This window comes from Drosophila navojoa, chromosome X (assembly GCF_054131105.1).
Source record: "Drosophila navojoa isolate 15081-1374.11 chromosome X, UAZ_NAV_1.0, whole genome shotgun sequence".
Classification (NCBI taxonomy): Eukaryota; Metazoa; Arthropoda; class Insecta; order Diptera; family Drosophilidae; genus Drosophila; species Drosophila navojoa.
The window spans coordinates 25,350,317-25,376,083 of NC_142895.1; the positions used below are offsets into that span (position 1 = coordinate 25,350,317).

Genomic DNA, 25,767 nt, shown 5'->3' on the forward strand with positions numbered 1-25,767 from the left:
ATATCTCCCATACGTTGTGTCATACTCTTCAAGTTATCTCAATCAGAATTCAATATTCTTAATCTCAACTCAAGCCATTCGATCTCTTATACCATCTACCTCCGGTAGAGCTTGATTCTCTTTAAATTCAGAAACATATGTGAGCTACGGCTTGCCACTGTCTCCCATTATTGTTTCGCAGCTCCATATATTTGTGAAGACAATGAGCTTATCGAATGACCAAAGTGGCTGAATGATAATTTTTTATATCCAAAAACCTGGCTTGCCAAATCAATTGGCAGAAGCTGTTAGAACATTGTTTGGTAGTAACGAGCTCTTGAAGCGCCTCAGATAGTTTCCAAAGCAATTGATTGATGGTTTTTTAATTGTACTTCCTGGCAGGCATATGGACACACATACATGCATAAACGGACCTATACATATATTTATATTTGTATATGAACTGAATAGCTTTGTAGTCTTTAGGCCAAATAAAACGCTTTCGATCTTTTGGCTGAGCGCTGAGAACCAGTTTTGCTGTATGATTTTTGAGAAGCTTCATTATGTTAATTAACATCATCATGATTAGCATTAACAGCAGCATCATCATCATCGGCATCGATTCGCTCATTTTGCATTGATTTATGCATTAATAATTCAATTAGCAACAACTTTTGGCTTCGCTTCTAAAATATTTTCGTCGCTTAAATTGATCTTTTTACTCATTCTGTTTTGTTTTTCTCTTTTCAGGTATGTTTCTCGCTTATGCATTAAATATACATATCTTAGAGATGGGTAAGTCTATGTGTGTGAGTGTGAGTGTGTGTGTGTGTGTTTGTGTGTGTGTGCGCAGCTCTTTAAGCCAGTTTAAACAGACAGCTTGACGCTTGAACGCCCTTCTTGGCTGCTGCCACGCCTCTGGTCGCGAGTTGAGCTGAGCCAATTGTTGGCCATCAACTGTGCCCATTAGCTGTCAAAAGTCAAATATTTGTTGTTGTCAATGGACGCAGCAGCAGCAGCAACAACTCCAGATTTGACCAAAAGCCAAACTTGATTTATTTCCTGCGCGTGTCTGTGTGCGTGTGTGTGTGCGTGTCGCCGTTTCAGCTGTTGTTGCTGCTGCTGGGAACAATAAAAGTGCCGCCAAACAAACTTTGAGCAACAACAACAACAACTTGACCTTGACGCATGTTGCCATCCACGCCTGCTTAGACCAGCTTTTGACCAGGCCATTGACACAAATGCCGAATTTCCAATACACTTCAAGCACACACACACACACACACCCACACGCACATTGCTGTGCAGCACTCAAAACTCTTAACTTTACCTTAATCAAATTATTTTTGTGAATTTTAGTTTAAGGTTTGACAAAACTAAACAAATACAAAAGGCAACTGGGGTATATTCGACTGTGTGATACACTATGTATACATATGTAGCAGTTGGCATCGGTTAAGATGTCTATAGCGAATGTTTAGCTATATATAATATCATGATAGCTCATTTAGTCAATTAGTCGAGCTAGACTCATTTTACTATAGAGCTGGGTTTTACGCTTCATAAAATAAAATAGCTCGATTATTATAGAAACTTGTCGGCTAATGTATGCAGATTCTATTGTGAAGCTGTTCTCGATCCTCGAGTATAGGTCAATGCCTTTGTTTTCTTTATATTTTCCATCTGTCAACAGAAACCGATATACCCGCTTACTATAACAACTTAAGGGCATAGCAAAAGTTTCAATATAGAACTCAACGAATATTCAACAATTTAAAATTTGATCTTATTTTGATATTTCCATGGAAGAAATGTCAAATTTCAGGAAACGGAAAGTCTTTAACTCTATATGCCACATTCTCAATTTATATTCGTCTTAGCTCTGGCATGAGATTTCAACTATTGCTGGTTTATCTCATTATATGATTACCCAAGATTAGATAACTATATATGTACATATATATTGATACATTTAATCTATATACGATATAGTATATGAACTAAGCTTCTCGTTTCCATGGCTTGACAGATACTTTGTCTTCATCGTCGTGCTTTACATCTTCTTCCTCTGCGTCTTCTACAGCTCGACATGTGCTTAGGTTTATGCCTTAACCATACTAAAATAGGTATATTAGAAGAAGAAGAAGGTGAACAAAAACGAACAGCGCGCTAATGAACAAATGTGCATGTGTTTTTTATGGCCTAAACAAATGTTGAAATTGTTTTGCAACTTTGGACTCAGAATCGCTTGGCTGGCATTGTCATCGACCACAAAGCGTCTAACAAGGGGCACAAGGGGCACAAGGGGCGTGCCATGTGCTGGCTGTCAGTCATAAGTCGCAGTTGCCGTCTCAGTCGCAGTCACCGTCGCTGTCGCAGTCGCCGTCGCAGCTTACGTTAATGCAGTTCAAGTGTTAGAAACATAGAAGAAATAACTCATTTACCTATCCCGCCTGCCCTCGCCGCGCCCCCACAGCACCCGGTTAAATGTGCAGCAATGCGCTAAAGAAATCAACAAGCCGCTCAAGAGGCTACCTGCCAGCAGACAGCAGCCGGCCCCCTTTCGCCTAGTGTCACTGAGACGCGCTGACAATGACAAGGAGGCCTACAAAGATTTGTTGACGATGTCAACTGAAGCCGAAGCTAAGACTGCGGCACTGAGAGAATGGCAGAGGGAAAGAGAGAGCGAGAGAGAGAGAGAGAGAGAAGCTGTGAGGCACAGCCAGAGGCTAAAGCACAGATTGAGGGTAGAGGCAGAGTGACTGGTTGCTGAAAACTGAGACGATGAAGGCAGAGGATGAGGCAGGGAAAGGGGCAAAGGCTAAAGCTGAGACTGTAACAGAGGTAGGGTCGGTGGTAGGGGCAGAGGTAGGGGCAGTGGTAGAGACTTGGCTAGGTGTTAGCTGTAGTGGAGGTGAGGGACCACAGCCAGAGACTGAGGATGGGCCAAAGCAAAAAGTAGAGACAGAGACAGATACAGAGATCTACCTCGAGACCTGGCTAGGTGTTGGAGAATTAGAGAGAAGGGCAGAGAGTGAGAGAGTCGAGTGGAGACTGGGCTACAGGCTAAGCAGATATTGAGACAGTGGCAAATGCGCGACTCGGTGCTAGGAGCAGAGGCTGCGATGACTCAGACTCCTACTCCAACTCCAACTCAAACACCGACTCCTCTACCGACTCAAGTCGGCGCCAGAGGCTGAAACAGAGACTTGCAGCGCTGCTGGACTGGGGCAGTGGCATCAGCAATTGAGCTGGGGACTGAAGCTGTGGCTCCTCCAGCAATTACGTTTACTTGTTGTCAGCTGTTGTTGTTGCTGCCAGTTGGCTGTTGTTGTTGTCGTCTGTTGTGTAGGTGTAATACCTTTAATAAGCTGGATGACGTTGCATTTCGGCGACGGCAACAGCGGCGGGGCTGTCGCCTTTTGTGCCCCCCTAGTTGCACTCGAGCTGCAGGCCTTGCCCCCTCCCATCTGCAGTCATGAGCTTCATAATGAACCTCATTCTTAGTCGCCGCATTTTGAGGTTAGTTTTGTGTGCAACCGAACAACAACGGCAACAACAACAACAGCAAATGCGACGCATTGTGCGAGGCCTGCGGGAAAATTGCATAGCAACATTTGCTGAGAGTCTCTTAGGTTGCTTTTTCAGTAGGTCGTAAGGCTAAATATCATCAGCATGTTCGGTGTAGATGTGCGCTTCGCAACAGAGTTGCCTCCTGAATGTATCTCTGTAACACATGTCGTCTTCCCTGAAGCTTGATTTAAAGTGAATTCTGATTAAATGGGCAGCAGCATTTGCTGGACATTTTGACATGCCGAAACATGGAATTTACACGGCCTTTTGCATGCTCACCTTTGCGGCTTGAATGCCGGGTATTTATACCCTGTCGCATAACATGGCTAAAAAGGCATGAAACGATGTGAGTAGTGAGTCTGCTCAAAGTATGTAATGGGCAGTACCGTAGGTCTTAGTCGCAATGTGTAGGGTATATGGAACTTGTAGGGTGTATCGAAATGAGAAGAAGGGGCAACTGTGGTGGGTGTTAGAGAGAGGGAGAAGCACAATAAGAGGTAGAAGAGACATGGAAGAGAGAGAATTAATTAAAAGGCGAACTGAGACAGAGAGAGAAAGAGAGAGAGGAGAGAAAAAAGGAAAAGATACATGAAATGTATAAAAAGTGAAATGGAGACATTCGAGAGAGAGATAGGGGGCAATGGAAAATGCAAAGAGAAATAGGAATAGAAATAGAAATATACATAGGTATTAAAACGAGATAAGGACAAAAGAGAAAGAGGAAAATAGAGAGATAAAGAGTGATAGAAAAAAGTAGAGGAAGAGAAATATAAAGAAAGAGAAAGAGAGAGAGAAGATATAGATAGATAGACAGAAATAGAGAGAGGGAGATAGACCGAGGGAGAGATAGATAGAGAGAGAGAGAAAGAGAGAGAGAGTGAGAACGAGATAGATAGAGAGAGAAATGAAGATATAGACAGAGATAGATGAAGAATAATCAGTTCAGGATTTTTTTTTCGTTTATATTCATTAGGAATCAGAAGAGCTTCCTTTTGCTCCATAGTTCTCCATAGTAAGACTTAATTACTAATATGCACAGGCTCAGGATGCAATTGACATCCCGTTTCAACTTACATCAGGGTATCTAGCTAGTCGAGCAGCGCAACTGGCGCGCCAGCTTGGCCAGTTCGTTCGCTTCGGCCCAGACAACGTGCTTTGCATGTGAGGCTAAAACAGAAATCAAAGCCCTCGCCCACTTGATGCGCCAAACACGTCGCAGCATAAAAAATCTCAAGAAATACAAATAAATAAAAATAAAAATAGAACTAGAGAAAAATCAAGAAAAAAAAGCGTATAGAGTATATAAAAAAAAAACACAATTACCTCAGTCATTGTCCGAGTTCGAATGAAGATTGGAGAGTCCGGGCCTAGAAGTATGGCTTCTTTATGATCACTGAGTGGACATTAATTTATGCAGTTGCGGAAGGGGGCACAGTGACGCCCCGCTAATTGCCGCCACCTATTTGATATAGCCGATATTATATGCCAATTTCCATGCTGGACGCCTTTTGCACACACGCTCTTCGCTTTATTTATTTATTTTTTATGGCCCGGGCAATTTGGTAGGCCGCAAATGCTTTTTATATATCTTTAATTTATTTATTTTTTATTTAATTTTTGTGGTTGATTTTTTCTTTTATTTTGTTGTCGTTTTGATTGAGTTGAGGTGAGTTGAGTTTTCTTAGAGGTTTTTTTTTTTTGCTTTTGATTTTCTGAATGCGATTAGTTCGGATGAGGTAATATCGGGCTAAGCGATAAGCTGGAACTGCTGGCTACAAATTTATTTTTACTTTTATTTATTTGCTTTTTTTCTGCCTAAGTTTGAGGCATATGCATATGGCATAGTTGATCGGGGATGGGGTAGGTGGAGCAGGGTCGTCGATGCGTGCGATGCGGCGTCAATATTTCTAGATAAGTTTAATCGCCGAGCTGCGTTCGCTACGTCAATATTTAATTTATTGATACTGACTGGGTCTGGGCTCGCTGTCGAGTCGTTTACACTGTCCACACGGTAAGGGACCAACCAACGCATTGACCCTGAGCAAAAGGCCCTATGGGCGTGTATGTGTGTGTGTGTGGGTGTGTGTGTGTTTGGCTGTCAGTCAGCCTCAATCTCTGTCAGCATCCAGCCGCAATGAGTGTGATCGATGCGACTCGCTGTTTATTCATGTGTGTAAATCATTTGCAAAAGGCCAACATTTAAGTAGTTTTTGTAAAAAATTATCATTTGTTTCATCTTTGTGGCTTTTTTTTTTTTGCTGGTGCAAATGCAGTAAATTTTAGTTTATTTATTTATTTATTTTTTAAATATTTACTTTGGCAATTTTCGAGCTTAGGAATTTCAATGTTATATGTCACACAATTTACTTGTGGAATTGAGTTGCCTAGCTATGTTAAATTAATCTGTTATTCACATGTTAAATGTAACGTAATGGTATGGAGTCAGGTTGTGTAAGCTTAATGAATGTTAAATGCTATGTTAAATTTTGTAACGTACACTACTTAACATATGCTTAGTACACATTCAATGTAATGTACTGCTATGTTATATCAGTATATGGTTAACATTTAACATTTCTATAACATTGCTTACAATTTCCCTATATAATTAAAGCCGCTTAGCACAATCTTATGCACAGTTATGTTATGCTCATTCCACAGCTGACCAACACTCGATGTAATGTAACGCTCAGCAATGTAATCAACATTGGCAAATATTAAAATTGAGCTATTGAGAAAACATGAGGAATAATTTGTTTGTAATTTCAGCTGAGCGCAATGTTTGGCATATTCCATATTGAGTTACTCCAGTCTAGAAAGTGTTTGCTTAACATTCCAATACAGATATGTACATATGTAGATGGAGATATACACAAGCATACATAAAGTACATTGACATGTTCGCCAAAAGTTCAGTCAACTTGTGCTCTATGCTGTTCTGGTCAGTGCCTAGATCGTATTTCGACACATATGTATGTATGTATGTTTGCATATGCGAGTGTACATGTGTATGTGTATCTGCAAGTCGTTACGCAGCCCTGTTGTGCAGTGTTTTTGGCCCATGAGGAAGTTGAGCACATAAAACCCAAGAGAGAGAGAGTGAGAGAGATAGAGAGAGAGCACAAAATCGTCAACGAAAATAAATAAGTTTGCAGGCTTTGGCTATTAAACAATAACTCAGCTATGCCTACCATATTTACTACATGCGTATGACTGTGTGCGTGTGTATGTGTGTGCACACTTAGTCCGGCAGGTAATTAAGTTTAAAGTTGAGACATTGGCCAGAAAGCATAAAAAGCGAGTGAGCTGTGAGGCAGACAGCGCTGACAACCAGTCAACAGTCAACAGTTACCAATCACGAGGCACGACTCACGAGTCACGAGTCACGAGTCAACAATAGTCGCCAGAGTGACCCACAACTATGACGCGTCGTCGTCTGTGCGTGCCTAATGAGTTGCTGTAATGCTAAACCGCACAGAAATTGCATATAAATGTGTTTATACACACACACACACACACACACACACTTGTAGACAGTCAAAGTATTTTTTTTTTTTTGCATAGGCCCTGCAGCTCACTCTCGCACAGCCAAGTAGCAACAGTCGGAGATATTTATTTGTCTGTTACTGTCTGAATGCAGCAACAGTGCTCATTGCCTATATGGACCAAATAGCATAGAGTTCACTTTGACCAGAGCTCAACACCAGTTAACTACATGATAAATATATTTAACATGAGGTTTGCCGAATTGAATTTGAATGCGAATTGGAATGGAGAGTGAGTTGTATTGTCCAGCGAGTTAATACTGTAGCTGTTGGCCTATCTATCTGTCGCACACACACACATATACGTACATATGTGTGTGTGTGTTTGTGTTTGTGTAGAGTTGGTAGCTTTGCACGGGCCTAAAAACAAATTGCACGCAATTAAACACGCTCCATGCGGCGACGCGCCGACTCGACGTCGCTGCCAGCTGCCGGCTGCGCAGTCGGCATCGCCGTCAGCGGCACAGCTGGCGCTCAAGCCGGCATTTTGGGCAACGCGTCGCGTCGGCCATTAGCGATATGCATCGACGGCGAACGAGCGAGCGAGCGCTGACTAACTGTATGCAGCGCCCACACTGAAGCCGGCGGCGCCTAGCCGAAAATGTTAGCTGTTTTATGGCTATATAATTTAGCTGTTAACATCTTGATGGCCGAATTGCGGCTCTGTTTGATTAATGGATGCAGAAAGCCGAAACAAAAAACAACAAGAGATAATAATGATGCTGACGATGACGACGACGATGATGATGATGATGATCGGCAGCATCGATCGTTGATCAGTGATCGCTGTGATCTCGCCAGCTGAAGTCAAAAGTCGAGTTGCAGTTGAAGCCGCAGCTAATTGCATTTAAGCACTAGCTAGCTGCATGCGGCTGCCGCCCAGAGGCGGCGGGCATCATGATTTATGCACTTGCAACAACAACAACAACAATAGAAACAATGGCAACAGCAACAACAACAGCAACAATAATGATATCATATCGTCTGTACTCCATGACATCATCGATTTGTGCTGCCTCCGCTGGCAACTGTGTTGCGAATTTTCCGTTGCTTTTTGCCATTTTTTCTTAAGTTTTCATTATGAATATATATATTTTTTTTTAGTTTTATGATATTTATTTTAATGTTAGAAAATTGTGCACAGTGCAGGCAATTAAGTTGCTCTGGGGGATGCCCTGCTACGCTAGAGTTGTGGGGGTCTACGAACAATGCGATTGTGCAATACTAGCGAGCAGTGTTGTACAATTTAATAAACCAGCTGGCATATGTAAAGAGAAGGAGAGAGAGAGTATGTGAAAGAGAGCACGAGCTGTGTGAAAATGATTGTGCAATACTACTTAATAGTGCTGTGAAAGGATTCAATAAATAGAGTGTTGTAAAGCAGGCGTTTTATGTAGTTTTTTTTAAAGAGAAATTATAAAATATATTTATTTATAGCTTAGCGCACCGCTACCTTATTGATAACTTAATCTAAACAGAGTTACAATAATTTATCTACTTAAAAGCTATAGTAATATTAATATTATATATGCAGATATTTATGGTTATTTATGTACATATATTTCTGACAAATTTGGTGGAGTTAAAAAGAAAGAGAGTGAGACGTTGAGAGAGAGAGTGGGAGAGAGAGAGAGAGAGAGAGAGAGAAAGAGAGAGCCAGAGAGTGAAAAGGGAAAGAAAGAGAAAAAAAGGAGCATATATTTATGTATATATAGAGGGCGAGTTGGAGAGTAAGAGGGGGTGAATTAGAAGAAAAGAGTGATAGGGAAAGAAATTTAGAGGTAGAGACAAATAGTGAAAGCGAGAGAGAGAGAGTGAGAGAGAGAGAGGGCATCCATTTTTTACAGTGTTGCAAAACTGTCTGAACGACAAATAGTGTATTCAGCCCAAGTAAATTTGCTCATTTCTTTGTCTGGTAGATGCGCAACTAGCGTGCAGTCATCGTGCAAAAATATTTATAAATATTTATAAACAATTCTAAGAAGTTCAGTTCTCAACTTCAGCTGCGTCAACCGATGAGCGTGCGCCATTGGTCATGCTCTTCTATTGCAAGCAACGCTTATCTAGCTGTTTGATTTGCGATAGTGACTCAAAATTCTTGGCCTGACAAGTGCTCTTAAAAATAAACTGTGTCGCATCTTGGACATCTGGGGCAATGAGAGTTACGTGACAGCTGCTCAAATTTACATAGACTGACGGCAAATAAAATACATGAGTAATCAGCTAGACAATGCCACTCACAGCGCTTTACAACACTGTCCAAGCAGTGTAAATAGCGAAAACGTTTCTTTCTAGTCACTGGAGTGTTAACTACTAAACTGACGGTTAACCTTTAACTAGAAGTTAATCACATGTTAATTTTATTGTTATATCATTGACATGCTGAATGACAGCTGTTTTCAGAAATAAATTGTCTATTTATTCATAAATTGACAGCGACTGTTAAAGTAATTGTTAGCATTTGACTGAAAGTCAATCAAGTTTAAATTATGTTTATAAGAGTTAACAGAAAGAAATACCCAGTTAATATTATGCAAGGCAATATTTGCGAATTTTAAAGTGAGAGTTAACTTTTATTTATGAGTCTTACTTACTTAGTTCAACTACAGTTCAATGATAATTCCATCAGGATTCTTAAGTAAACTGTGCCTGTTAAAGTAAGTGTTAAGGTTTAACTACAAGCTGAGTGCTAATCGAGATCATAAGAGCTAATTCATAGAACAATACATTGGCGATTGTGTTTCACATGTAACACTCAAGTTGACAACGACTGTCAAAGTAGTTGTTAAATTCTAAATGAAAGCTAATCGATAATTAAATCTGTTTACTATTATTCATAGGTATTATCAAAGACATAGCACTTGAAATGGTGCAGTTCAATGCACTAAAAGCCTATGCATACGCTTGTCAAAGTTAGTGCTAACTTTTAACCAGAGGTTATTCAATATAATATTGTAATTAACTGAGTACTTTGTACCCTCTCTGTCTACCCCTACCCTATCTTTCATTGCTCTGTAACTGTTAAAATGACTGTTAAGCCTTAACTAGAGCTTATTGATATGCGAGGAATAAAATAACCAATTGCTAATTTTGTGATACAGTTCATTTCAAATTTAACATGCGCAATGATAATTGTGAGCGAGCTGTTGTTGTTGTTGCTGTTGTTGTTGCTTGCCACATGATAGCTCTGCCTCAAGTAGCGCTGCAGCTGCCACATGTGCAGCAGCAACAGCAGCAGCAGCTGCCGCCGCTGTTGGCTGCTGCCCGGCCTACGTAGTTGCTGTGGTTACAAGGTCGTCTGTCTGGCATTTTGGGCAGCCGCAAAAGGGTTAAAAGGTCAGATTGCTAATTGCGCAACAGACGCAGCAGCAGTAGCAGCAGCAGCAGCAACTGTAACTGTAACTGTAACTGTAGCAGCAGCAGCAGAAGTAGCTAGCTGCCTGTGGGGCCAGAGTTTGCCAAAGTTTGACAAATTAAAACTGAAGCACGCCCGGCCGCAAAATTGTTTCACAGCAACACACACGCCCGTAGATATAACTGTCTGTGTGTGTGTGTGTGCATGGCTATATAGTTACTGGTTGTTGTTGTTGCTGTTGGTCAAATTAAATTTTTGATAATTTACGTGAAGCGCACGCCGACAGAAACTCTGACCCAGGTGAGGCTGTAGGTTTAGCTATAGCCTCGGGCTTGGCCTGCTCTTTGGCCTCGTTGAATATAAAAGGGGTATACCAGGCATGCAAGTCGTCAAGCTATTCATCATCATATAAATATATATATATATATATTTATTTATTCTCCTTGTTAAATTCCTTTACTGGGTATCTGCTATTCGGGATTTCGTAGTGAAAACACTTTTACTCACTGTTTAGAGGAAGCTCTCTACTAATTGAGCTCAGATTTCAGGGCAGTCGTCAGGGCTCGTCAACTGGGCCGCCTCTTGTGGATGGGGCAGGGTTACACTTGCAACTTGTGGCGCATCATTAAACAGACAAAAAGAAAGCAAACAAAACAGAAATATATCCAAATTGGGGCTAGCATAAGTCCGGAAGTACCAACTCTTCGGTTCAAGAGCTGTTGAAATAGGCGAGATTTCGTGAAACATAAGGAGGCGTGGCATTTGAAATTTATACTGTATTCAATAGCGAACTGGGTTAGTCTAAGCTAGTCTGACCTATCCTATCTATCCTGTACCTATGCGTATATCTCAATTATTGTATTCCCATTGTAGTTCTTTCCCATATATTAGGAAATTGACGAATACATGAATGTCTCTTGAATGAGGGGGCATCTGGATGTCTGAGTTAACAATTAAGCTCTCAGAGTAGAGCCCGTGAGCAGCTCAGAATGCTCTTTGCGGGATATTTCGTTGTGGGCAATCTCGAATAAAGCACATTACTTTGTTTTTTTTATTGTAAATTTAAATTTAAAGATTCCTATACAAAAAATTTGTTTTTTTCTACTACAAATCAAAAGTTTGCATGGAATCAAAATGATTCTTAGATCAACTTCAATTACAATGCTTGCCTTACCCATATTCTTTCACCTTTAGTATATATCTGTATGTACATTCATTGCTTTCAGAAACGACTTGATTGTATTTGTCTTTAATATGTTGACCGGTGTATATTATATTCGATCTAGCCTCGGACCTAAGCTAGATCTTAATCAATATACGAGTATATCATGCAATAATTCAAAATTCTAAGCTCAATACCAAGTCAACAATCAGATATACAGTAGAGTCAGATTATTCGGAGAGCGCTATAACCATAGTTTGCTCTTATAAGTTTTTCGTGGTCCCAAGATTTTCGTACGAAAGCTATAGACTGAGTCATTATATTCGGATTCTACTGTATTCCATATATAGTTGGGTCGATCTGGTTCCACTCTTTTGCTGTTATCTCTTCAACTGTTGCATACTTTGCCCTAACTGTCGGCTGTGTCAACTCTCTCTTCTTCTATCGCCTTCTGTCGACTGTTTGCTAAGTTTGTTGCATGCAAATGCATTTGTGTACGCTAGATGCTGCTGGCCTTAAGTCATTTCTATAAATATGTGTGCAACACAAGTCGAACATAGGAATGCAACATTTATAGCGCACACACACACAGAGACGCACGCACACAGAGACGCACGCACAACACGTGGCAAATAAGCTTGAGAAGCTGCCATAAAAAGGCTAAAAACGTTGAGACATAAAAATGCCAAAACGAGCAGCGACTGAAAACACCGACAATACGATTATTACACAAAACACACACACACACACACACACACACGCACACACGCGGATTAGCACTGACAAATATAACCAAATACCCATGTATACGAGCAAGAAGAAGAAGAAGCTGAAAAATACGCTACATTAAAAGTGCACATAAAACTTTGCCACAATAAAATGCGCCAAATACCGCGAAAAAAACAAACAAAAAATATTATACATAATAATAAATAAATAAAAATAAAAACAGAGATGGAGAGTTGAATAAGAAAAGCATAAAGATCATCATAATTGTTTAAGCTAAAAACGTGTAAAGCGCTTTCGCAACTATCAAATTACCACCGCACATAGTGTATGTGATTTATGTGTGTGTGTGTGTGCGTAGGGCATATAAGGTCTGACATAAGTGGGGATCTACACTAATTGTTGTTTTCATTTAGCTAGAAATTGAGCTCGAAGTTCATAAAGTCAACAAAATAAACAAGTAAGCCTGCTCTAGTCGAGACTGCTCGACTACGAGATACCCTGAACCCATGACGAGCTGATATTCTGGTATTCCAAATTATATGTATATCAACATTGTAATAAATATACATGCGAAATTCTGATAAATTAGCTTCAAAGATGAATGACTGACTTTTTAATCGATAACACTAAAATGAGAGTGGGTATCGATATTTCTAAAAAAAGCTCGATAGGCGCGTGTTGTATATGAACCTACAAATGAAATATCGAATCTCTAGCTCGTATAGGCTTCGAGATTGACGCGATCGTACATACAAATGCAAAAAAGACGCATAAAGGGGCAAGAATATATATATATTAATGGGTTCTCCTTCTGTCTGTTACATACATTTCAACAAAAGTATTATACCCCAATTTCCCATTTTGAATGGGTCCATGATATAAAAAAATAAACAACAATTATAATAACAATAACTTTTAATGTTCTAAATTAAACTAGAAAAAAGACACTGTCTGAAATATTTCACTTAAAAGTAGTTTTATTTTTGTACCCTGCGTAATTACCTTTGCCATCAAGCCTCCAAAGTCGCATGACTTGTGCTTTCCCAAAGCTTTTGCTAGGGCCAAAAGTCGAGCTCAGCTTCTAAAGTTAAAACACTTTGCCTTTTCTAGCCGCAAAGTTCAGCTTTCACATGGCCCAATCTCATTTTAACTAATTAGTAGAGTACATTCGCGTGTGCTTATTAATTCTACACTATATAGCATTCATTGAGCTCAATTGGGCCTAAGCACCGAAATTTTCTTGTGAAACAAATTTCAACAGCATTCAAAATGAATTGAACTTTTCGCATGCTATTAACATTTGTGCGCAGAATACACTGAAAAAAAAAGAAAAATTATTTTGAATTATTTTCAACTACACAAAAATTATTAACAAAATACATTCTATTATTTTTGATTATAACTCTTCGAACTAGAGCTACTGCTAGAGGAACTCTTAACTTTTTTCTACAAAGTAAATTTTTTCACGTATATTTCACATAGTATATGTATTCTATTTGAAGTATATTTTAGCCTTTGCATGCCAACTAAATGTTATTTTCTTATCTCATACTCATTGACGAAAGTGAAATGAGTATATTGGCTTATTTTGAGCCAATGTGCAGCATCTGCCTGTTTGTCTGTCGGCACGCCTTTTCGTCGTTTTGAAGCAAGAGATTGGATACTTGTAATATATACTTGTTTATAAATTCGACTTACAAAGTGTCAAGATTATCCCGTTCCACCCTCTAGAGGGTATTTTATGGTATCCTAGAAATTATGGTAATTTAAAATAAAAGACGATAATATTAATTTTATTTGGTTCAAATAGATTTTTTACCATTACCTTATGAATACTATATCTCTCAAATAGTCGCCTTGAGCCTATATTTATACTATATATTATTTATATTTTTGTATTGTTTGAAAGTTTTGGTCTTATGTAGTCTTATTATTATTATTATTTTTATTTATTTTTTTTTTTTTGAGTGTATGTGAAGATTGAAAGAATTGTGGAGGAGCAGCTGGGCGCTGGGCAGTTTTACTTGTTATCGAATAATTTGTTGCAAATTGTCAGCTAATTGGCCACATTAATTACGCACAAGTGCCTGCCAGTGCTTGGGGCGTGGCAGCGTTTAAGGGCTGACCAGCTCAAATAGCTAATGCTCAATTACAAATTGGCAAACGACTCCCGACTCTCGACTTCCGACTGGGCTCCCCCAACAACACAAACTACTTAATGCAGACAAATGACAAGGCATAACGTTGCCACCTGGCAGCAACAATGGCAGTGGCAGCGCACTGGGGCACGTAGCGTCTAAGTGCCACAAATTACGCACGCAAATTGGCTTTGTTATAGAGGAAGCTGCCAACATCCCCTCACTCACCTGCCTCTCTCTCTCTTTCACTCTCTCACTCTATCTCTGTGTTGGCTCTTCATATATGCATATCAGTCAATAGTTGCCACACAATTGGCTGCAACTCACTCTGTGTGAGTGGGGAGGAGGGGGCGGGGCAACGCAACTGGTCAGCGGGCGGCAGCTGCCACAAATTTTGCCCATTAAACGTGGCTTAGTTGATCAAAAGGCTCCGCTTCCCTTCATGCTAGACAATAGGCTACTTGCAGCAGCAGCAGCAGCAGCAGCTGACAACTTAATATGTGGCACGAACAAAGTGACACCAGCGCCACAGTTCACTGAAAGAAGAAGAAGAAGAGAAAAAGAAAACACAGCCCCCACCCCTGTGCGGACGCCAAGACGTGGGGCCACGTCAAAAGTCTGCCGACAACTTAAAGGCGTTAATGGTCGTTTGTTTTATGAGAAATTGCCAAAACGTGAGCGGCATGCCCAACTGATGTGTTGTGCCACAGGCCACACTTGCCTCGCTTGCCTCGCTTGCCTCACTTGCCGCACTTGCCGCACTTGCCACACAGCGGCCGCCCAACGGCGTCGTCAACGTCGCCTCGTGGCAAGCTCTAAAAATCTGCTGCCGACGACTTTGTAAAACATCAAAGCGCCAGGATCAACAGTCGACGGGCGTGATGGCATTTCATTCCCGTCTTTCAACGCCCGCTACCCAGTGCGGCGGCTGGACGACCAGAAAGGGGTATGACCAGCTAGAGCAAGTGGCATGCAACACTTTCATAATGAAAGTTTCCCTATGAACACATGAAATCGATAAGTATCGATAGCCTGGATAAGAGTTGTTTAGAAGTTGATTCCTGACTTTGAAATACCCTGTAAATGTAATAAAAGCATGTAATGTTACTATTCCAAAGATTAGTAAGGCTCAACAAAGTTTCTCTCGAGCGATCGATAAATATCGATTTTGGTGAAATTCTGTTCACAAAGTTTAACAAGTTTATTCCTCACTTTGAAATATCCTGTAAATGCAATATAATGTAATTTACTATTCCAAAGATTTGTAGAGCTCAACAAAGTTTCTCTTGAGCTATCGATAAATATCAATTTTTGTGAAATACTGTTCATCAGAGTTAACAAATTTATTCCTGACTTTGAAATACCCTGTAAATGCAATATAATGTAATTTACTATTCCAAAGATTTGTAGATCTCAACAAAGTTTCTCTTGAGCTATCGATAAATATCGATTTTTGTGAAATACTGTTCACCAGAGTTAACAAGTTTATTGCTGACTTTGAATTACCCTGTGAATGTAATAAAAATATGTAATTTTAATATTCCAAAGATTTGTAGAGCCCAGCAAAGTTTCTCTTGAGAGATCTATATATATCGATAGTTCATAAATTCAATATGCCAAAGCTACAAGTTTATTCTTGACTTTGAAATACCTGGTAAAAGCAATGAAAATTGGAATTTCCCTATTGAATATTTTCGACTTGTAAATTGAAATGGGAAAATTTATCTTACAAGGCATTCCATAATCAAGCCTTTCGCTTATCCTATAAACTACGAGTACATATGCGAGTTTGTCTCAAGTTCACAGGATGATCGACAGTCGGGCATGCTCATGTAATCTATATGTTAACCAAAGCCAAAAAACTGTGGCGACGTGCTCCACAAAGAAAAAAAAGGAAAAACAAATAGGAAGAGAAAAGAAAAGCGAACCATTTAAATGAGTTGCACACTATGTCGAGACTTGTGTAGCAGACATGGATGCATATTATAAACATCTACATATATCTCTATAATAGAGAAGGGCAGAGATTTATCAAGTGCTCAAAACAATGATGGATCCCAACAATGACAACGTCAGCGGCAACAACAGGCGACAGTTTCCATTTGAACTTTGGCTCTGTCGTTTTTCCCATGCCGAGCACTTGAGACCTATGCACAATCTCTCTCTAGCTAATTCACATGCAGGTGTCACATATATATTTATATATGTAAATACAGATGGAAATATAGATTGCATATATATATACATATATATATGTATATGTTTATATATTTGCATTTATCTATCTACATAATATTCAACGCCTTTCAGTGCGCTGTTTGCCTTTGCCTATTGTTACATGGAATTTAATTTCCTGCTATTGTGAATGCTCAGCGGGTGCCGTTGGGTCACAGGCTAAATGCAGTAAATGGATCACAAATTTGTAAACAACAAATGCCCTAAGCGTGAGAACTAATGCAAAAAACCTTTTATTCGGATTTAAATGTGAATGGATAAAGGTTTAGATATCATTGGAGAAGCATAGTTCAGCAGTGCTGAACATAAGTAAGGTCTAAGTTTTAGGATAGAAAAATGAACTGATTTAGAGTTCTGATTGAACTGTGTTTTAGTATAGGAAAAACTAAGAGAGATATAGCTGCGTAAATGGCTGAAAAATGGCAAAACAAAAAGCTTTCTCTACAAAAATCTGAATCGAAAAAGCTATGAGTCTCAATAGAAAATGAGAAAAACTAAACTTTTGAGAAGATTAAACTTAATTGTCAGATACAGATACATTATCTATGTATATATGTATCTAAAGGAAACATAGTTTAACAATCTTGGACAAAGTATTAAATCTCTGAGAAGATTAGTCAGAGTAGTCAGCTATAATCTAAATAGTTTACATTCTCTAGCTAATTAAAGTAATCGATATACGATAACAACTGAAAAAGATGCAAAAATTTGAGTACGAAACGATTTAGATGTGAATAAGGAAATACAAGATGGATTAGGATTGGAGCTTGGAAAAGAATAAGCTTAATATTCGATTATAGTCTAAAGTGTAATAGCTGAAGGAAATAATCATCAAGTTTGTAAGAATGTATATAAACCTTAAAGAATTCCAGTCGGCTTACAGAGAGAAAAGAAATATATTCGTGATCGGGACGACAAACTGAGTCGATCAAGCCATCTTCATCTGTCCGTCTTGGTGTCTGTCCGTTAGGGTATTTCGTAGTCAGACATGCCTAGAAAAAGAGATTATAAGTCTTAGAGTAGACTATGGCCATATGTTCTGATCGATGAATAGAGTTAGCCGAATAAAGAGGGGGAGTCCAGAGTCAAGTGAACTTGAAGAAGAGTATAGTTTATATGAATTTGGCACAAGGTTATATATAGTATATATACAAGTGAATGAACATCTCAATCATAACGGCAGGCAACTATTTATACAGTTAACAGATCAAAAAAGCATTCGCTAATCGACTTAGCTGAAAGCAATTTATTTTTGTAACTGGCAAATGGCGAATGGCGAATGGCGAATGGCAATTGGTTGCGTCGAGTGATGGTGTGAGTAATTTATGCATGATCCGATAAAGCTGTTGTCCAGCATCCGAACAGGTTTCATTGAGAGCGAGCATCAGGCGAAATGAGAAGAGAGCAACAAATTAAATCAAAGCAATTAGAGGAGATCTACAGTTTAATTAAAGCCAAACTAAATTGCAATAAATGTGAGACAACTATGCAAGTGTCTGTGTCTGTGTCTGTGTCTATATAGCATAAATAGTATCTGTAGCATCTGTATATATATCTATATGTGTATATGGCAAATTGAGCTGCTGTAAATATTTCCTGCTGCGCTGACCTGGCAACAGTTTCGAGTCAACGAAAAATTGCAGCCTCAATGTCTGCGCTGCAATTTGTTGCTTTGTGTGTCTCAGGTTCAGCTGCAAGGCAAAATACACCCACCCACCCAGCCAGCCCCGGCCCCTCGCCATCCCTCCTTGGTGCCCCTTTTGTTTCACACATTTTGAGAGCAGATTTTTAAGCTATGCGCGGTAGCTGATGAAGATTGACGCGCTGCACTTAAATCGCGTAATCTTTTTTATCGCAGCGTCAATTGCTTTGCACTTGCTCCAAAGACCCAAATACTTGAGCCGCACAGGCACCAAGAATCCCTTTTATCATACGCCCACACACACACACACACATACACACACACATACACACACACATTGTTGGCTGGGCCAATGCGTCGTATGCGCAATGTGCTGCAGGAGCTACAAAAATCAACATTCGCCATTTGGCAATTACCTTGAGTTAGATTTTTAATCAAATTTTCACATGTTTTTCCCTTCCAACTTATAATTGTTGCCTCTATATATATATGTGTGTGTGTGTGAGTGTTTGGGTGTGTATGTTAATGCTCCATTGGCAGTCAGTCAGCTAGTCAGTTAGTCAGCTGGCAATCGATTGTCTGGCGAAAAGCGATTTTCACATTTTCACTACATGCGAATTGATGAAAATAAATTGCCAGCGCACACATGTGCCGCACAATTTATGATTTGACGGAAGGGTGAGGGCGGGTAGAGGATTTCACGTAGGCGTGGCAGGCAATTGTTATACCCTATACTCAACTATCGCAACTCTTGAGCATAGCTGGCTACAGATCTATGCAAGTTGCTGGAAAACTCATTGAGCATTCTTTGTGCATCGATTTATGAATAATCTGTGAATAGATATACAGAGGAGCAATCTATAAGTCTATTCACACAATATCATGTTGAAATTTGGATAAACTTTTTCGCAGTTCAAGTATTTACATGCCACTTAATCATCACGTAAGATATGTTATTATATAATATATATACATGATAGACGCTCTATATTATCTTATTTGCACTCGCTGTGAACAGTTAGGTTAGGGTTGTGCCTGTGTGCGATAACCCTATTAGTGCAATAAACATAAAAGCTATATAAACACTTAAGATATCAGCTTGATTGCCTTGACAAATGCAATGGAATTCTTGAGCATATAGCGTATAAGCATGTTTCTGGATAGATTCTATTGTATGTACATATATACGTCCATATAGGTATATTTGAGGTTATGCAAGTTCAGTTAGGTTAGGTGAGGTTAGATTAGGTTGGGTTGGGTTAGGTTAGGTTAGTCTAGATTAGGTTAGGTTAGGTTATCTTGTCCTGACTTAACATTGTATTTTATTATAGATTACATCTGACTTTTTAGTCTCTTATTCGAATCATGTGAGATTTGATTTAGACTATGATCACCTATATAAACGAATGGTTCGGTTAGGCTTGAGAGGTTAGCTTCGAAATCATCTTGTGTGATGACTATTTGTATACTATACTTGATTCACAATAGACTTCTCTTGCGCTATGATAAACCAGTGTTAAAATTACCCATTCAAACTTAAGTTTGGAACTTGTTTCAAGCTTTTTAGCGATTCCTTGTGCATACCTATAGCCTTTTTGTAATATCTATTAGCTTATCATACTTTTTGAGGTAGTCTGTATCATGCTTGAGCGAATGAAATTAATCAAACAAGAGAGTTCTTTAGTTTACTCAGAGCAAGATGAAATCAAAAGTCATTTGATTGACTGTTTTATATTTTTTTAGATCCATTGATCTCTCTCTTCCACAATCTTAATATAATACGCACAACATTCAAATAATTATTAAAACTCATAAACGCTATCTATTTCAATCATCAATCAATTCCACATTCCACATTGAAAGTTGTGTCTAATGTAATACTATCCAAATTAAAGTATATCATATACAAAAGATCAAAGAGAACTATACATATATATGATCCACATTCCAAAACTTCATTTAGATCAAGATCCATTGTTTATACCAACGTTTAACTATTTCTGGATCTATTATATATTCTGAGTAGTTACAAAAGGCACTTGAATTAGGCTGAAACAAATTGAAGCTTCCATTTACATACAGGGTATTGACTAGTCGTGCTTAATGTCTGGCTATAATTTTGATTTTCTCTAGGTTTATGGGTTGCCTTTGGCTTTTGGGGTCTGTGTTTGTTGTTTTCGCAGGAAATGAGCGAAAATCATTGTCTATGCTGTCTGTGGGGTCCGGCCTAATTTGCCAGCCAAGGCTCAATGCATTTTTTGTTTGCGGCTTCGGGTTCAATGGACGCGCCAGCAGAAGGCGTGCCTTTGACTGGATTGTGTGTGAGTGTATGTGAGATGATAGAAGAAGAAGAAGAGGAGAAGCACCTGCATTGCAACAAGTCTAGCGCCTTGTGTCGTGTCGCCAGCTTGCAGTGCTTTGTAATTCTTTGGAATTGGTTCAAGGACATTGCTCAACTCGACATCTGCGTGTCGCTCGCTTATGAGTTTGCAAATACATATTTCTAGTTGCTTGTTTGCCTAACGCGGCGTATGCGTAATTTCGCTTAATACGCCGCGTGGGCGGCCAGCATTGTGCTGGCACAGTTGGACAGGCATTGCTCTAAAGCACACACACACACACACACGCATCCATATGGCACATGTGGCCGAGCGCAGCTAAATCAACGCGGCGCATTCTGTGCCAATTTGTGGGCCACAGATCGCACACACACTTCGCGTGCATAAATCATAGCCAACTATTTGGTTTATTTATTAGCTTTAATGCAAACAAACTGACCATGGAGGACGAATGCTCGGCTCCGACTAGAGGCGATTAGCATTTAAATAGGCCGCAATTAGTTACTATGGCATAGGCCTGTTGCACATCTATCGATAAATAGAGTCTACATCGATAATAGAATCACGAAGGATCGGAGACTTAGCTAGTTTACAATTTGTATGGTACTTCAGCAGTTCTCTTTTCTGTTTTCACTTTTTTACTGAGCACTATAACTAGAGAGTAATTTAATTTATCGATAACATAGTGTAAGATCTTTCACCACTTGCAGTGGTAAAGTTCTGTCGAAATTCGAGTTACTCTACTAACTAGTAGATCACACTCAGTAGTCACAAGCTAGCCACTGCTTAAGAGTCTATCGATAACACAATTCGTGCTTAGCTCGAATTATTTATCGATTACATTCAGAAAGACTACATAGAGTTGTTGACTAAAACTACTCTTCTATGTTTCAATAAGCCAACTCCATATATTCAATACTCAAATTGATTGCTGAATATTTATCGATAAATATGCAAGCATTGTTATCTATCAAATTTAGTTTAGTCACCTCAAGTATTGCTTTGAGACTACATATAAAAACCCAAAGCAAATGCTGATATTGAAAATCATGCGCTAAGAATCCAAGTTGAAGAGTTTGCGTTTGTTTTGCTGCTGCCAGATAGGCCCATTCAGGCCAACTTTTACGCACAACAACAACAACAAGAATAGCTCGAAAAGTTGACAAAACAAGTAAACACATAAAGTCGAGAGACGCGACACGTGACTATGCAGTTTAATAAGCCGGCTGCTGTCCACGCTCGCCCCACTCCAGCGCAGCCCCCACTCCACGCAATCAAAATGTTATCGATATGGCAGCGCACACACACACACACACACACACACACAGAGATATCGCAGTAAGCACTACACGTAGCAACTCCAATTATGATAGGCGGGAGAGACGCTCGGGGGCGGTGCTGGTGGCCAGACAATGTCGCAGACGCAGCGCAGACAACGCTAAAAGGCAGCCAAACAAAATGACAACAACAACAACAACCAAGTAACAGCAGCAACAACAACAGCGAGTGTACAACAAAAGCGAAAGGCCTGAGAAAAATTACCGCACACAAAAGTTTGTTCAACTTCGTTGTTGTTGTTTTAAGTTGTTTGTTTGTTGTTGTTGTTGTTATGTTTTGTTGGGATTTTTCGATATTTCGATTTTTGATTGATGAAATTTCAGCTGAATTTCAAGTGCTGCATTTCCGCCCCAAAAACTATGCGTGAGCTAAATGCATTCCCATACAAACATACATATATGATGTATGTATATATGTGTATATATGGTATATACATTATTTAGTATTTTCCTAGTGATATGACATATGCAACTGTAGCATGGCTCGCCTTTGGCCACTTTCTAGCTGGCATTATCGTTGGCCACCTTATCGACGTTTATCAATGAGCGCCGCGGCTGCGTCGGTGTCGGCCTGAAAGGGTAGTTGGGTGGCCTGGGTGAATGTGTGTGTGTGGGGGGTCTGGAGCTCTATGCACATTTGACCTACATTTCATAAATGTCTCTGTGCAACAAAGACCTAAAGTACACAATCAAAGATATAGGTGAAGAGAGATATACATACATATGTACATTTGTATGTATGTATATATATGTATGTATGTATATATATATGTATGTATGTACATATATGTATATGCCTGCGCGGAGGTATCTCAGAGAATGAGAGAAATTTGGTAGTTGGCTGAGTCAGCAATCTGGCAACGCCAAACAACAGTTGTGGTAATAATGAGAGAGAGAGAGAGAGTTGTAGAGATATAGAGGGGAAGAGGGATATAGATACTAGAATAGATAACAGATAAAAGGAGCGAGAAAGAGAAATAAAAGGACGAAGAGAATGAAAAAGGCAAAGACAGTGAGGTAAGAATGTAGAAGAAGAGAGAAAAATTAACAGAAATGAACAGACCGAAAGAGAGGAGAAAAAGAGAGAGAGAGAGAAAGAGAAATAAACAGTAAGGTAGTGAAGGAGAGAGAGAGAGAGAGAGAGAGAGAGAGAGAGAGAGAGAGGAACAGATGGGGCAGAAATGGAGAGTTGAGATAAAAGGGAAAGAATCATAGAATCATAGATGCGAGGGAGAGCTAGAAAAAGATAAATAATACCTAGAGGAAAACGCATGAAAAGAGAACGTCAATCGGGAAAGGAGAGAGAGAGAGAGAGAGGAACAGAAAAGTAGTAATATACATATTGACGGGGCAGACGGAAACACTATATCAATGGTGAAAGAGGAGAAAATTATCAATACTGAAAAAAGAGAGAACGACCTCAAGATTTTTTGAAATCAAAATATTATAAAATCAAAATATAATAAAATAAGAGATCTGGCTGCTTCGTTTCAAAACTCAATTGAAATGCACAGTTAACGAGTTGAATAGAGGTGTACTAAAGTATGAGAATAGATTATATTTAGCATACGGGACTGACAACCGAAGTTCTGGCAGTTAGATAAGAGCTGAGAAAGAAAGATAGAGACGAGTCTTCATTGGGAGCTATATCATATCTATGTAAGCTAAATTGTATCACTCAACAAATGAAATATGATGTTTAGGCAACGAAATACGGGCAGAGCGAAATATATATAGAGAGAGAGAGAGAAATCAAAATCAAAATCAAAATCAAGTAAATAGCCATAAAATAAAATTGACACTTGAAATCAATTGCCTGACTAAAAATAGTCGAACTGAAACAGATCTCCCCCATGTGTCTGTCTAGCTGTCTGTCTGCTGCAACTTGTTGCAGTCATAAATTGATCAACAGCGGAAAATATTGAACAAAAACATTTCAGATGTGTTTATATGGGTCACTGGGGAATCGATTGAACGTCGAAAAACAGAAAATGGCAAACGAATTGAAGAGTTAATTGCAAGCAGCGGTCAAATGGAAAAGTTAATATCTATATTAGAGCCCGATGGGCAAATAATGATTATATCAATATTTGCACAGCTGACAGAGCATAGCTCAGTTGGTCACACCCGTTCGGGTTGATTGAGAGAAGCGATGAGACAAGTGCTTCGAATTGCGTAAAGTTTTTTTTATAGAAGTTCAAGTCATTGAATTCAGTTCCTCAAGAAGTAGAAGTAAAAACACATACATATATATGCTCATAATCAGTTATAATAATAATAATAATAAATAAATTAAAACACAAAAATGAAGGTAACCAAAAAAAAAAAAAGTCCGGCACAATCGTTCGCACATTTTGTTTTTGTCTTGGTTTTTTTTTTTTACTTTTAATATTTATGATATAATAAAGCTTAAGCAAACGGAATTCATTCATGCCTTGGCCGCCTTGACAATTATCTAACTGTATCACATATATATATACATATATATTTCCATGCTATTTATATGCCTGTCTGAGTAAATATTTGATTGATTAAACATTTGCCAGGGTGATCTAAACTAACTTTGCTCTTGATAAAATAAATCAATCAACTATAGAAAGTTGTCCGAATTCTGATGAAATGTTCACTGAAAACGTCCAGATGTCAAAAAAATAGTCTATGAATATTTATACATATGTATATGCAAGATATCCATTTTCTTGAGATATGTATGTACACATACATATATAAAATTTATCATATACAGTAATCATTAATGTAACGGAGATCGGTCTATAAATTATTTAAAAAAAAAAAGTTTTCAATATATTAAAGATAATTTATTTGCTGTCTTTGAACAGCTTTGCAGAACTTGACAATATAGATACTAAACTTTTTATATACTTAAAAAAATAAAAAATATCCTCTTATACATAAAAACCCATAGAATATATAGCTCTAACAGAGTGTTAGCCCTCTTGCACGGGCTAACATAGCTCAAATTCAGTTTTTACCCACACGCCTTACTTTAACAGTAAATTCAACACACTGTTAATGCGCTCAACAAAAACGTGTCGCAACTAAAAGCTTTTGCTGTTAAGCTTAACAGCATGTTGAAAAGCTACCTAACAGCAGACAGTGCTCACACAACTGTAAGGCTGTGCGCTTAGCATGGAACACAACCCAGCGAGAGCTTGAAAGCTTTTGAGGTTTTAGTCAACAAAATTTATATTTGTTGAATCTTTTTTATATCATTTATTTAGTTTTCTATATCTAAGAGCTTTTTAACTGAAGAATAGATTGGGGAATTATTTATAATATTAAAGAATATGTTAATTAACATGGCATTTTCGTTTCGCAGCAAATCTCAAACCTCGAGGACAATGACAAAATGTTTTTCGATGTGGAAGATCAGACGCCATTCACGGGGTCTGACAACCTGCAGTCGTATGCGCCTCTGATCGATGACTCCCCCGTGGAGGGCAACTGGTTCCATCAGGGCGTCAGGCGTGTGCGTCGCGAGCTGACCCGGCTCTTTGGCAACGACGATGTCCATCACAGGCAGAAGCGCGCCAAGAATCCGGCTGCGAAGAAGGCCAAGCGACAGAATCGAGCGATGACCCGGAAGCGGGCCTCCGACGATGATGAGAGCGAAATTGGCTCCGGAACCTATGGCGTGGAGACCGTTATATGTGAGTGTCCAGCTGATTCAGTCAAATGCAATTGCAATTGTAATTTGTAATTTGAATTTTCT

The 25,767-nt window shown here is 39.1% G+C and overlaps 1 protein-coding gene across 3 annotated transcripts in view; it reads left to right on the forward strand.

The window, feature by feature from the left end:
* The window catches only part of trol (terribly reduced optic lobes), a 119,846-nt gene that overhangs the window by 14,289 nt on the left and 79,790 nt on the right, over positions 1–25,767 (forward strand). For all 3 annotated transcript variants that reach the window (XM_089263921.1, XM_089263922.1, XM_089263923.1), the window contains exon 3: positions 25,375–25,705. In XM_089263921.1, coding sequence (XP_089120047.1) covers positions 25,375–25,705 — 331 coding nt within the window. The remainder of the gene's footprint in view (positions 1–25,374; positions 25,706–25,767) is intronic.